Source organism: Chinchilla lanigera, unplaced genomic scaffold (genome assembly GCF_000276665.1).
Source record: "Chinchilla lanigera isolate Chin_1 unplaced genomic scaffold, ChiLan1.0 scaffold00094, whole genome shotgun sequence".
Classification (NCBI taxonomy): Eukaryota; Metazoa; Chordata; class Mammalia; order Rodentia; family Chinchillidae; genus Chinchilla; species Chinchilla lanigera.
Genome location: NW_004955495.1, coordinates 5986096 through 5998554, shown reverse-complemented (window position 1 = coordinate 5998554; position 12459 = coordinate 5986096). Strand labels below are relative to the sequence as shown.

At 58.4% G+C, this 12459-nt stretch overlaps 1 protein-coding gene across 2 annotated transcripts in view; it reads right to left on the bottom strand.

Annotated features, from left to right (window-relative positions):
* Ap3d1 (adaptor-related protein complex 3, delta 1 subunit) overlaps positions 1–12459 on the bottom strand; it is a 40349-nt gene that overhangs the window by 13971 nt on the left and 13919 nt on the right. The window contains exons 2-9 of one of the 2 annotated variants that reach the window (XM_005405921.2): positions 11462–11557; positions 10153–10233; positions 8178–8258; positions 5603–5710; positions 4763–4892; positions 2022–2161; positions 1814–1887; positions 517–566 (exon numbers count right to left, since the gene is read on the bottom strand). In XM_005405921.2, coding sequence (XP_005405978.1) covers positions 517–566; positions 1814–1887; positions 2022–2161; positions 4763–4892; positions 5603–5710; positions 8178–8258; positions 10153–10233; positions 11462–11557 — 760 coding nt within the window. Of the gene's footprint in view, positions 1–516; positions 567–1813; positions 1888–2021; positions 2162–4762; positions 4893–5602; positions 5711–8177; positions 8259–10152; positions 10234–11461; positions 11558–12459 lie in introns of those variants that run through there. The other variant, XM_005405920.2, reaches the window with a different exon arrangement.

Here is a 12459-nt window from a genome sequence, read left to right as displayed (position 1 = left end):
TAGCTGGGCATTGCGGCCAACACCTCTCCTCCCAGTACTCAGGAGATTGAGGCAGGAGGATGGCAAGTTTGAGGTCAGCCTGAGTAACTTGACCGTGTCTCAAAAAAACCAAAAACCATAAAACAAAGGACAAAAGCAAATAGAGAAATAAACACTCTCAGGCGCTGGGCCTCTGTGAGCTCTCAGGCGACGTTCACATTGCCACAGCTCGCTGAGTCCTATGTGACCACCAGGAAAGGTGGGTGCTGGGCGGCTGAGCTTCCCAGAGGGATGTGAGCCTCTCCTTTGCAAAGGGGCCCAGCACAGGGCTGCACTGCTAGCTCCATCAGACACCTGAGGGGTCGCCCCACGTCAAGGGATGGTGGGAACAAGGCACAGAGCTGTAGCACCTGACTGCAGGGCAGGCTACAGGCCCCGCCAGCTGCAGCCCCCCGTTCGGCGTCCTCCCGCACTCCGGCCTGGCTCCCTCCCCTCGCCTGGCAGCACCTGCTTGCAGGGGTCGCGGTCAGGCCTCACCTGCGATCACAGTGTTCACGCACTCGTAGAGAAGGGACATGGCAGACGTGCTGAGGGAGGGAAGGAAGTGGCGTGAGGCCGAAGCCGAGGTCACGTCAGGACGCTCCGCTGGAGACCCCAGGCACACAGCAACATGGGCGCACCCTGGAACTCGGCCACTGTCCCTCACCTTTCCGGGGAAGGGAGCGTGGAGATCCCCACACCCTACTCAGCCCGGGGTTCTGCCACTGCGTGGTCCAGCTCACCCTCCCCACCCGTCACCTGCTGTCTCCTCTGCGCTCCTGCTCTGTCACTTGTCCTCCACCCTGACCCGCACCCATCGCTAGGGCCCATCCAGTCTCTGTGCTTTAAGCTGTGCACAAGCTTTCAGCTCCGCAAGACCACAAACCCTAAACCCTAAACCCCTCCAGCAGCCCGGACACCACAGGGACAGTGGGCACAGCTGGGCACAGCCAGGAAAAGGGTGCACGGTGCGGGTCCTGGCCCCAAGGCCAGCCCTTGGGAAGACACGGCCAGCGTAACGACCGTGACTCTGGGCAGCTAGGAAGGACTCCAGGGTTCAAGGGAGGGGAGAGTGGGGCAGCAACAGTCTGCTCCACCTCGACCCTCTGCACCCCAAAACACCAAAGCCTGACAGGGGTGAGGCCCTGGGCCACTCGACACCACACTGAGAGCCACACCTCGCTGCAGAGCAACCAGTGTAGGTGGTTAAAACCAAAAGGTCCCAAGACGGCCAGTTCGATCAGATTCTTTCACGAAGCAGCCGAAGCATTTACAGTGATTCCCTGCTGTTTCCAGCCCTCAGTTGTTTTTTTGGTACCGGAACCGAACTCAGGACCTTGCGCTTGCCAGGCAGGCAATGCACCACTAAGCTATATCCCCTGCCCTGCAGTTGCTGTCTTTAGAGTGAATTCAAGGGGTTTGGGTGTGGCAGTGTACGCCTGTCACCCTAGCACTCTGGGAAGCTCAGGCAGTTTGAGCTCAGCCTGGAGAACTTAGTGAGACCCCGTTTCAAAAAACACAAGGGGCTGGGGATGCAGCTCAGAGCAGAGGCCCTGGGTCCAGTCTTGAGTACTGGGGGAAAAAAAGTGGACTCCAAAGGGTAAAGCCCTGCGCTGGGCCCTGGAGGGGTAAGGGACTCCACAAAGGGGTGCTCGGTGCCTGCAGCAAAGCTGAAGGGGTGTGCACTGCTGTTTTGGGGAGCACCCCACCTCGCGACCCTGTAAGGCTCTCCTGAGAGGCTGGGCGCCAGCGCAGCCCACCCAGAGCCTGCCAGGCGCGGCCAGGAGACCCCTACCTGTGGATGAGGTTGGTGAGGGGCTCGATCAGCTTCTTGCCCAGTCTCGGCTCCAGAGGGGTCAGGGCACCAAACTGCAGGGACAGAGGACCGTGGTCACTGCGGGCAGCAGGACTGGCCGCACAGGCAGGACTATGCCTCTCTCCCACGGCAGCAGTGCCCACCAGACAGGCCCGGAGCGCGTCCACCGTCCCAAGGCGGCACTTGCCAGTTTGATGATCTTGATGAGGACCCAGTTGTTGGTAGAGGACGTCATGAGCTTGAAGAACAGCGGGGCCAGGGACAGGTAGTTCTTGGGGTTACGCCGGGCCAGCTCGCAGATAACATTGACGGCGGCCGACTGGACCCCTGAGGACCGACGGAGGGTTATCAGTAGGAGGGGCAACCTTGTCAGCAAGGGGCATCTGGCTGGGTAAGCACCCCGGGGCACAGGATGGGCCCTGGAGGCCTGAGAACACACTTGCAGTTGGTACATGTTCTCCACCAGTCAGAGGGAGCCCTGCATGGGTGGGCACAATGGTAGCACAGACAGACACACAGATACATACAGATGCTCCCTCTGTCTGCAGAGGGGCCCCCACCCCTGAGCTCCACCACAGGACAATTCCAGGTGAGGTGAAAGCAAACCCAGAGGCACAGGTACCAGAAAGTAAAGTGGTGCTCAAATGTAAGGGGAGTCAGGCGTGGCAGTGCACACCTGTAATCCCAGCACTCAGGAGGCTGAGGCAGGAGGATCGCCAAAAGTTCAAGGCAATTTGGGCCACAGAGTGAGACGTCTCCTAAAATCCTAAAAGGCAGGGCTGGGGTGCTGGAGGTGAGGCTCGGTGGTAAGCCCTTGCTTAGCATATGAGACCCTGGGTTCCACCCCCGGTACTCTCGGGGTCGGGGGCACAGATGAGAGATTGGATGGATGCATGATAGATTATGCCCCATAGAAGAAAACCTCTTGTCTATAGATCTGTTCTGATGCCAAGAAACCAGAGGAAAAATAGGAAAATGAGCAGGAAAGCTCCTACTAAGAGACTCAGGCAGGCTCTGACACACACACCGCCACTGTCTCACAGGCGCTCACATTACAGGAAAAAGCAAACGCACACGGGCTCCAAGCACCACCGCCATGTGTGCTAACCACAGGGCCAGCTCCCAAGACCTCCACACAGCAGGATTCAAGGGCGCGCAAGTCCTCTAGCTGCCATGCCATAGCATGGCATGGACCTGCCCACCCTCCAGACGTCTTTCAGTCACCCCCAAGTGACCGGTGACACCTAACACACTGGACATGCTGTTATAACGTGGTGTTTAAGGAATGACGAGAACCTGGGTGCGGTGGCGAAAGCCTGTAAAGCCGGCACTTAGGAGGCTGAGGCAGGACTACCATGAGTTCAAGACCAGCCTGAGCTACATAGCAAGTCCCTGTCTCAGAAGGGAAGGAAGAAAAGGAGGGAGGGAGGGGACAAGGGAAAGTCTGTACATGTTCAGGACCAATGCAATTTTTTTTCAAGTATTTTCAACGCAAGGCTGGCTGATGCTGCCAAGTTGGAACCAGACAGGGCGGCCACTCGTCCTCATCAGTTACAAGGCCGGGAGAGCAACTGGACAGCGGGTGTCCTGGTGGGGTCGCCCGAAACTAGTGACCACAGCCAAGGTCAGTGGCACAAGGTAAAGACACCAGTGAGCTCGCCACAGCACCCCAGTGAGAACACAAGGCCATGACAGGGTTGGAGGCACGGCTGGGGTTATGGTCGGTGCCGGGACGCTGGGTGTTTGCTTTTCCCATACTGGGGGTGAGACCTGGAGCCTGGTGGCTGCTAGGCAAGTGTTCTTAGGGAGCTACACCCCAGCCCCCTGCGTGGTGCTCTGTGCAGGAGCTGCCTGCGACGACAGTGGCACAATGCACCCTCAGGAAAGCGCCCCACAGCCCTGGCCTTACCCCTCCCCTGTACCCACAGTCCTGGGCTGCAGGCACTGTTCAAGCACCAGCTGACTTCCGTGGCCGCCCCTCCGTGCCTTAGGTTACCACACCAGCCCCTGGGAACAGTGTCACTTTCTTGGCAGCAGGGATTGGTCACCCAGACAGGTTCCAGCTCGCACTCCCCCTGCTCCTCCATGGGGCCCAGCCAGAGCTGCAGCTGCTCCTGGAGGTCCCCTTGCAGGACGCTGGACACGGCCTGGGGCTCCCCCACTGACCGCACCCCTTGTGGGCTATGCAGACGTGTGTGCTGAGCCTTCTTGTCTCGGTGCACCTGTGGGACTCATGCCACTTGCTCTAAGGCCCTTGGTCCAGTACTTGGGAGGCTGAGGCCAGCCTGGGCTATGCAGTGAAACTCTCCCAAAAAGCCTAAACAAAAAGAAAATCCCCACCCACTGCAATCCCTGGGCCAATGAAGGCTGCAGTCCGCACACCCTCATTCCCCGCCCCAGATCCATATTCTCTGACTCGGCCGTGTGGCTCTGGGATGCTGTGCACCCAGCACCTGTGACTGTACCCTGTCCCTGCCACCTGCCTGTCCTAATCCCTGGGAGTTGCTCTCCCTCTTAAGGGTACTAAATACAACTGCAACACACCACTGCGTCCGGCTGCACCATCCCTCACCGCACACTTGCCCTCTGTGCTGGGCTGCAGGCCGCCAGCCGGGGGAGGGAGGCAGGGCATTGTCCCTGTACCCGAGCCCCTAAGGCTGTGCCACCCCACTGCCGCTGGCTACACTGGACCTTGAGTCCATCCAGGCCGAGGAGGAGCCCAAAGCCACCCAGACCTTGCTGGCCCCACTCAGTAGCTCAGCTACTGCATCTGTGGCTGCTGTGAAGTGTGGGGGCCACAGCCAGATGTCACAGTCACTCGGCAGGGGACTTCCAGGGGCTCCTGCACCCAGCGCCCCCACGCCTCCCTCATAACAGCCCCCCATCTGCGGGGGCATGAGCTGGGCGCCCAAGCCACAGTCCGCTCACCAGGGTCGGGGTCCTCCAGCTTCTCCTTGAGGCGGGGAAAGGCCGGCCGCAGAGACTCAGGGTACTTGAGGAACACTTTGTACATGATGAGCACGGCCTTCTTCCTGATGTACGGCTTGGTGTGCGACATCTGCACAAGAGCGGCCGTGGAGCGCATGGGCTCGTGTCCCCTCGCATCCCGTGTCCCCACCAGCCCCGCTGCTCCCACCACGGCCTCTCCCTCCCCCCTCCCCTGCTCACGTCACCTCCCCTGGCTCCTGGCCTCCCCCCTCCTTGCCTGACTCTTGCTCCTTGTCCCCAGAGCGCACTGCAGCCCAGGGGGACAGGAAAGGGGCTGAGCCTGTTGCCCAGTGACATGTGGGACACCAAGGACCTCTACCAGGCCTCCCCACAGCTGCCCACCCTCCACCTTGACAGGAACACCCTGCCACTATGGCTTGGTGCCAGCGTCCACCCCAAGCAGTGTGCAGCCCATTCTGGGTGCTGGGAGGACCAGCGTGTTGCAGAGCGCTGTGGGGACTCCTGAAGGGACAGCAGCCGTCAGAAGCCAGGCCACAAGCAGGGCAGGGACACGGGGCCTGAGGGACACAGGAGGGACGCAACCATAGTGAAGCTGGCTGGCCACTGAGATGGCCTCGGCAAGAAAATACACACCCCGCCAGCCTGGCGGGCCGAGAAGGCTGCCCTTCCTCTGCTGCAGGACTTTAAGGGCCAACTCACAAGCGCAGGGACACAAGTGGCCCCGCAAGTGTGACCTTAACAGGCTCCTGTCTCATCTGAGCTCCCTCAGGGCGGCGCCTGGAACCCACAAAGGGGTGGCCAGGGCACTCACAAACTCACCAGCGTCATGATGTCGTTTGCCAGGTCTCTGGCAAGATCTGGGGTGACAAAACAGGACAGACCAGTCAGTGCCACTCCCGTGTCGTACTGGCTGGGGCTGCTCAGGTCCTGCAGGGGAGAGGTCAGGGTGATGGTGGCCCCGGGCCCCGTGTACCACAATAGGTACAGCTACGTCCCTCTGCCCCTGCTGCGGGGCCTGGCCTGGATCTGGGCAAGGGGGACAATCACCGCCATGTCCACAGTGCCACCAAGAGAAGAGCTGGGATGGAGGAAGACGCAGACACAAAACTCCGGGTGAGAGCCAGGTCTGTTGGCTCCAGGGGACAAAGGCCCTGGTTCATTGGCCACCACAAGGCCTGGGCACGGGCTGCCCCGCTCAGGCACAGCCCCGCACCCCAGGAAGTGACCAGAGTACACCATGACCAGCAACCTGCGGGACCGGGGCTGGCCGGAGCCCCCGGGAGGTAACTGGGAGCCGTGTTTGTCTCTGCCTCTGTCCCGTGGTTGTAAGAAGCTCCCACCTAGGGGCAGAATATGTTTCCCAGGGCAGGACAGTGAGGCCAGGCCCAGGAGAAACCTCCTCTGAGCCTCCTCCCGCCGCGCCCCGCTCCGGTCCTCGCTGACACAGGTGCGCAGGTTACTCCTGGCTCTAGGCTACGCGATGTAGATGCCGCACACTTGCCCCAGGGACGAGGTTTGTAAAGGGGCCTCCCAAACTGCAACCCCCAGCCATGCCAGGCCACGCTTCAAGAGCTCACTTCCACAGGCATGGTGGTGCACGCCTCTCATGCCAGCACTCTGGGAGGCAGGAGGGTCACAGGTTGGAGCTTTAGCCCGGGCAACTTAGCAAGACCTTACTTCAAATGAGACAAAAAAAGCTGGGGTTGTAGTTCAGTGTGAAGGCCCAGGGCCTGGGGCGACGAGTAATTGCCATGTTAAAAGAGACGAGTGAGGAGCCCTCCACCATCAGGCCCAGAGCTGAAATGTCACCAGAAGCCTGGCACAGTGCTGGGCACGATGGCATAGGCCTGTAATCTCAGCACTCGGGAGGCTGAGGCCGGAAGATTGTGGTGAGTTCAAGGCCACCCTAGGCTGCACAGTAAGTTCAAGGTCAGCCAGACCCTGTCTCAAAAAAAAAAAAAAAAAGCCCAGCACAATCCACCTCCCCGACAGCCTGGTCCCTAAAGCAACATCGAGTACCAAAGAGCAGCAGGGATGCTGAAGGCGCTGTCACAGGGCCTTCACGCTCAGGGACTCAGTGGGCCACCGTGGGCCCGGAACAGCCCTTCCCCAGGCCCGCCCCCCTGTCCCCAGAGCTGGGTCTCACAAGTCCTGGCTCAGGTACCCTGGCACAGGGACCACAAACTCCTGGCATGTGCAACCATGACCTCACACAGCACAGCAAGCACTTATCAGAAGCCAGGCGGGGGCTGCCTGGGCCTCAGGCCGGGTCCCACCCAGGGTAGTCCCAGCCAAGCTGGCAGCCTCAGGGATGTGGCAGCCCCCAAGCAATCCCGGTGGGGCCGACATGTCATGTGCTGTGTTAGGAGGAAGGTGGGAGCTGTCCCCATCATCCGGGCCCAACCTATGCCTCAGCACACCTCCGGGCAGGGTGGCAGGCCTGTGTCCCGTCCCCAGTGAGGTGCTGCCTGACGGGCCACAGCCTGACTCCCTTTCCTGCCATTTACCCCTCATTCTCAGGAAGCCACTCTCCCTGCCAGGCACCTCGCCCTGCAGCCCTGAGCCTGGCCTCACTATCCACAGCTGCAGCCCCCAGCACCTCAGGCCGCACAGGGATAGGTCACCTGCCGGGGCAGTGACACCTCCCAGGGCTCAGCCTGTTTGTGACACACAGTCTGGGGCCGGAGATGGGCCAGCCACCCATGGAGAGGGTGACCGCCGATGCGCCAACACCATCACAGGAAAGGGACGGAAGATGCTCAGGGGACTGGGGCCCAAGAGGAAATGCGTACTCCATGGCCTCAGTGACACCTTATAAAGTAAATGAACCTAGGCTGCACGCAGCGGTGCACACCTGTGACCCTAGTACTCTCGGGGATGAGGCAGGAGGACACAAGTCTAAGTCCAGCCTGGACAGTGCAGCAACTAACTCAAAATACTCAGTTCGAAACCCTGGATCCTTGGCTCTATCAGGAGTACCACGAAAAACAAAGTTTAAAAAAACCTACATACACCATGTAACCCCAAGGTCTAGCAGCAGCGGGTGCCCAGGGGCGGGGAAAGGCACAGGACCCAGTAGGGCAGGTGTGGCTCCAAGAGGGATGGGAAGTGGAGGGACCGCCCGGGCCAGCCTTCTCGTAGCTTGCAGAGGACATGGGAGAGGCGGGCGCTCACAACGCCCTGGCCTCACAGACCGGCCAGAGCACGAGCGCGGACCCGCGAAGGCCACAGCCTCGTGCTCTCGGAGACAAAGCCGTAGCCACTCAGGTGCCACTTCAGCTCGCTGAGGGAACGACCCGCAGCCACGTGAGACCTGCCAGCCTCTGCGCTTGCCCCCGTCCATGCGCGCGAGGCCCGCGTGAGGCCGGCTACCCGGCTCGCGGGCGGGGCCTACCTTGCGGATCTGATTTGTGGTCAGCATGATGACATCCGTGCCCTCGTGGAAGCACTGGGAGGCCGCGAGGTAGCCGATGCGCTGTGGAGCCAAGAGCAGGCCGAGGGTCAGAGCGGTGCCCAGTGGGCCACGCAGGGGCACCAGGAGGCCACCAGCAGACCATGCCAGTCCCCAAAAGCCCTGGGAGGAGGAGCCCCCCAAAGCTGGGCACGCATGGCCCTTGAGGCACTGTGTCCCCGTAAGGGCTGCCGATGCACCGCACTTCTGCTGCCTGCTGGCAGCCGGGCACAGGGAGCCTCCCGTGGGGGGAGGTCCGAGTGCAGGGCTTCGGGAAGATGCAGGGCCCTCTAGGCCAGGCTGCATGGGACACGCAGAGCGGCGCTCCCAAAGGCACAGAGTGCTTTTAATACTTGTGCACATGGCTGCCCTCGGCATTTCTCCGTGGAGAGCAACCAGTGCAGGGGAAGGTCCGATTTGATCAGTGCATGCTGTGTGCACACCTGTAAGGGAAGATCACACTGATCCCCCACAAACATCTACGATGAGTGTGTGTTAACAGAAAATATTGCCGGGTGTGGTGGCACATGCCGGTACTCCCAGCGCTCGGGAGGCTGAGGCATGAGGATCACTGCAAGTTCAAGACCAGTCTGGGCTATAAAATGAGCTCAATGCCGGCCTGAATTGCATAGCAAGACCCTGTCTCAAAAAGACAAAAAAAAAAAAACCACAAAAAAAAACCCAGCAAATAGTTTTTAAAGCAACAAAAAACTGTGGATGTAGCTCAGTGCAAAGGCCCTAGGTTCAATTTCCAGTATTAACAACTATAATAAGTAAGTTAACAAAATCTGTAGAAATGGAAATGGCCTAGGGAATCGGATTAGTGCATTAGTAAATTTGTTCTTTTAACATTTGCTTTTCTTTCTTTCTTTTTTTTTTTTTGTTGTTGTTTTTGTTTGGAGGTGCTGGGGATGGAACCCAGGGCATTTCCAGTAAGTTGAATCCCAGCCTTTTCTAATTTTTTTTTATTTTTGAGACACAGTATTTTTGTTGATTGAGACACAGTCTCCCTATGTAGTTCAGAATGGCCTTGAACTCAAGGTGATTCTCCTGCCTCAGCCTCCCAAGTGCTAGGATTACAAATATGTGCCACCACACCTGGCAAGACAAGAGTCTTCTAAGTTACTACACCATGCCAGCTTTGCTTTTATGTATAACTTAAGCTTTCTTAATAAATACTGAAATATGAAAAGGATTGGTCTGTTTACCTTTCTTACTGGGGATTAAACCAAAGGCCTTTGCACTGAGCTATATACCCAATCTGTTCCCATTTTGAGAAAAGGTCTAAGTCACTACGTTGCCCAGCCTGGCGTTGAACTTGAGATCCTCTTGCCTCAGTCTTCCAGATTACTGGAATAACAGGTATGTGCTACCATGCTCGACTTTTTGTTCTTTTTTTTTTCTTGAGGTGTTGGTGATACAAGTTAGGGTCTCCTGCATGCTAGGCAAGCAAGCACAACTGAACAATGCCCTCAACTCAGAGAATTTTTTAAAAACAAGCCAGGCCTGGTGGTATACACCTGCAATCCCAGCACTCAGGAGACGGTTGAGGGTAGCCTGGGCTACAAAGTGAGTTCAAAGCCAGCCTGAACTGCATAGTGAGACCCGGTCTCAAAAAAAAAGAAAAAGAAAAAGAAAACAATAATAAAGACAAGCAGCTCCTCCTGGACCTGAGCTCACCACTCGGCAAGTGGCAGGGTGGTGGGTTTCCGGAGAGCTGCCTGGCGCCCACAGCCCTGCTCGCAGGAGCTGGGTGATGCCACAGCACAGTGGCCCCGCAGCTGCCAGGCAGAGCCCAGTGACCAGGAGGGGCGGCCATGGGACAGACCTCCAGGGATGTCAGTGTCTGTGGAAGGGTCTCTCCTCCCTTGCACCCTCCCACTCACCACCCGCCCATCGCACTGTCCCGGACGCTCACCTTGAACGTGAACTTGGAGGCACTCATCACTTCAATGATGTTGAAGGCGGCCCAGCTGATGTCATACCCCAACATCTGTAACTGTTAGGGAGGAGGCATGGTGACACACGAGCCAAAGCAGGCGAAGGGGTAAAGCCCTAACAGTGTGTTCATTCTGAGCAAAGCAGGATGAGCTGGAGAAGCATCCAGCTCATGTCCAAGCACACACCCTCCATCCCCGCACTTCTCCTGGAAATATGAAAGAGCATATTTTTTTTTTGTATGGGGAATTGAACTCGAGACCTCGCACTTGCAAGGTAGGTGCTGTGCCGCTGAGCTACATCCCCAGCCCCACAGTGCTCCTGACCAAGGATCTGCCACCTCAAACCTTACGGACGGGCTGACAACAAACACTGAAAGGCCACAGCAACAGCCTGGCGACGCGCATCTGTCATCTCAAAGCTCTGGGAAACTGAGGTAGGAGGGTCACTGAGAGTTTGAGGCCCCCTAGTGAACTCAAGGCCAACCTGAACTACACAGCAAGACCTTGTCTTCCAAAAAAAGAAAAACAGAAAGTTTAGGCCGGGGGTGATGGCGCACGCCTGTAATCCCAGCACCTGGGAGGCCAAGGCAGGAGGATCGCTGAGTTTGAGGCCAGCCTGGACTACAGAGTAAATTCAAGGCCAGGCTGAACTGCACCACCAGACCCCTCTGAAAGAAAGAGAGAAAGACAGAAAGAGAAAGAAAGGAAGAAAAAGTTCAGGTCCAGCCCGGGTAACTTAGTGACTTAACGAAATTGTCTCAAAAAAAAAAGAGGAAGAGCTGGGAACGTAGCTCAGTGTGAGGACTCTCAGTCCCATCCCCAGTGCTACAGAAGGAAAAAGGAAAGAAAGAGAGGGAAAAAAGACAGGCAGGGAGCTTCCGCTAGTGAAAACACAGCGCTTTACTCATACTGGCTAACACGCCCCCCACGACCGAAGCCGGCTCCTCCTAACAGCCACAGTGACCAATGCCCGCAGCAGGGGCTGGCGGTGGAGCTCTTGTCTCCCCAAGTCTGAGGAGGCCGAAGGGTGGGGTGCCTGGTTCAGGCCCAAGCTCCACACAGCTCCGCAGCCTGCTCCCTCGAGGCTGGCCGTGCCCCGCGAGCACGCCACACCACAGCCACGTGGTCAGCAAGGCTCCTCTCTGATAAGCCCTGCGTGGAGGTGGCAGAGATGGCTGCAGGGGAGCTGGCGGACGGATAGACTCCCAGGTGGCCGGGTGGATGGCGGGGGACGGACAGGGAGGCTGGCAGCAGTGGGCGCCACCTAGAGCAGCGAGGGCCACTTACATACGTCAGCTTGCAGACCGCGTTGGCCTTCACGGCGATGTTGTCCTGCTTCAGCTCCTGCTTGATTTCATCGATGCACTGAGAGATGTATTTTGCCTAAAATAGAAAAATATAACATCACCCAATAAACTACAGACACCCAGCTGAAACAGTTACGAACACCAGTCCAGACAGCAGCAGACTCGGGAGGGGGGCTCCTATCCATGGGGCTCTGTGGATAGGAAACGTCCAGGACAGGCAAAGCGTGAGACAGGAAGTGGACTCGTGGGCGGGAGGCTGAGGAGGGGACAGGGGACAGCTCAGGAGGACGATGAACTATTTTGGGCCATGGGACACTTGGAAGTGGACAACAGCACATGGTATTCCGGCACGTGCTTGGACGCGTTTGGTTTGTCCCTTGTGCAGTGCACAGACCTCTAGGGGTTTTTCCTGCCTCTGGGCTTAGGGGAGCGGCCAGCCGTGACCCCTACGTGCAGGTTCTCACCACTGAGCGCCGAGTCGCCGGGCTCACTCAGCTCTACCTGACAGCCTCGCTGCACAAGTCCAGCACGACAGACAGCGCGCCCCTGGGGAGCAGCTCCTCCCACAGCAGAGGCAGTGTCACATCAGTCCCAGGGGAACTCGAACTGCCCAGGAGGCCGCTGCGGTCACTGCGGGGTTAGGGCGACTCTATGGGCTGATGCAAGGGTGCTGCGTGACCCCCTCGCTGCTCTCCCCAACAGCAGGGCCAAGTGCTCTGGACACGCTACACAGCACAGCAAGCTCCCGAGGCCAGGCCAGCACCGTGACAGCGGTCCTATCCCGGTCCCCATGCAGCTGACCTTGCACCCTGAGATAGCACCGATGCCTGTCCTGTCACCCCAAGCCACACCTTTACGCAGCCTGAGACCCACACTGTCAATGGCACAGGGGCATGCGAGAGGCCACTGTCCCACTGGACGCAGGGCTAAATATTTTATGACAACTCAGGACAATGGAACAAGCGTCACGTATCCTGC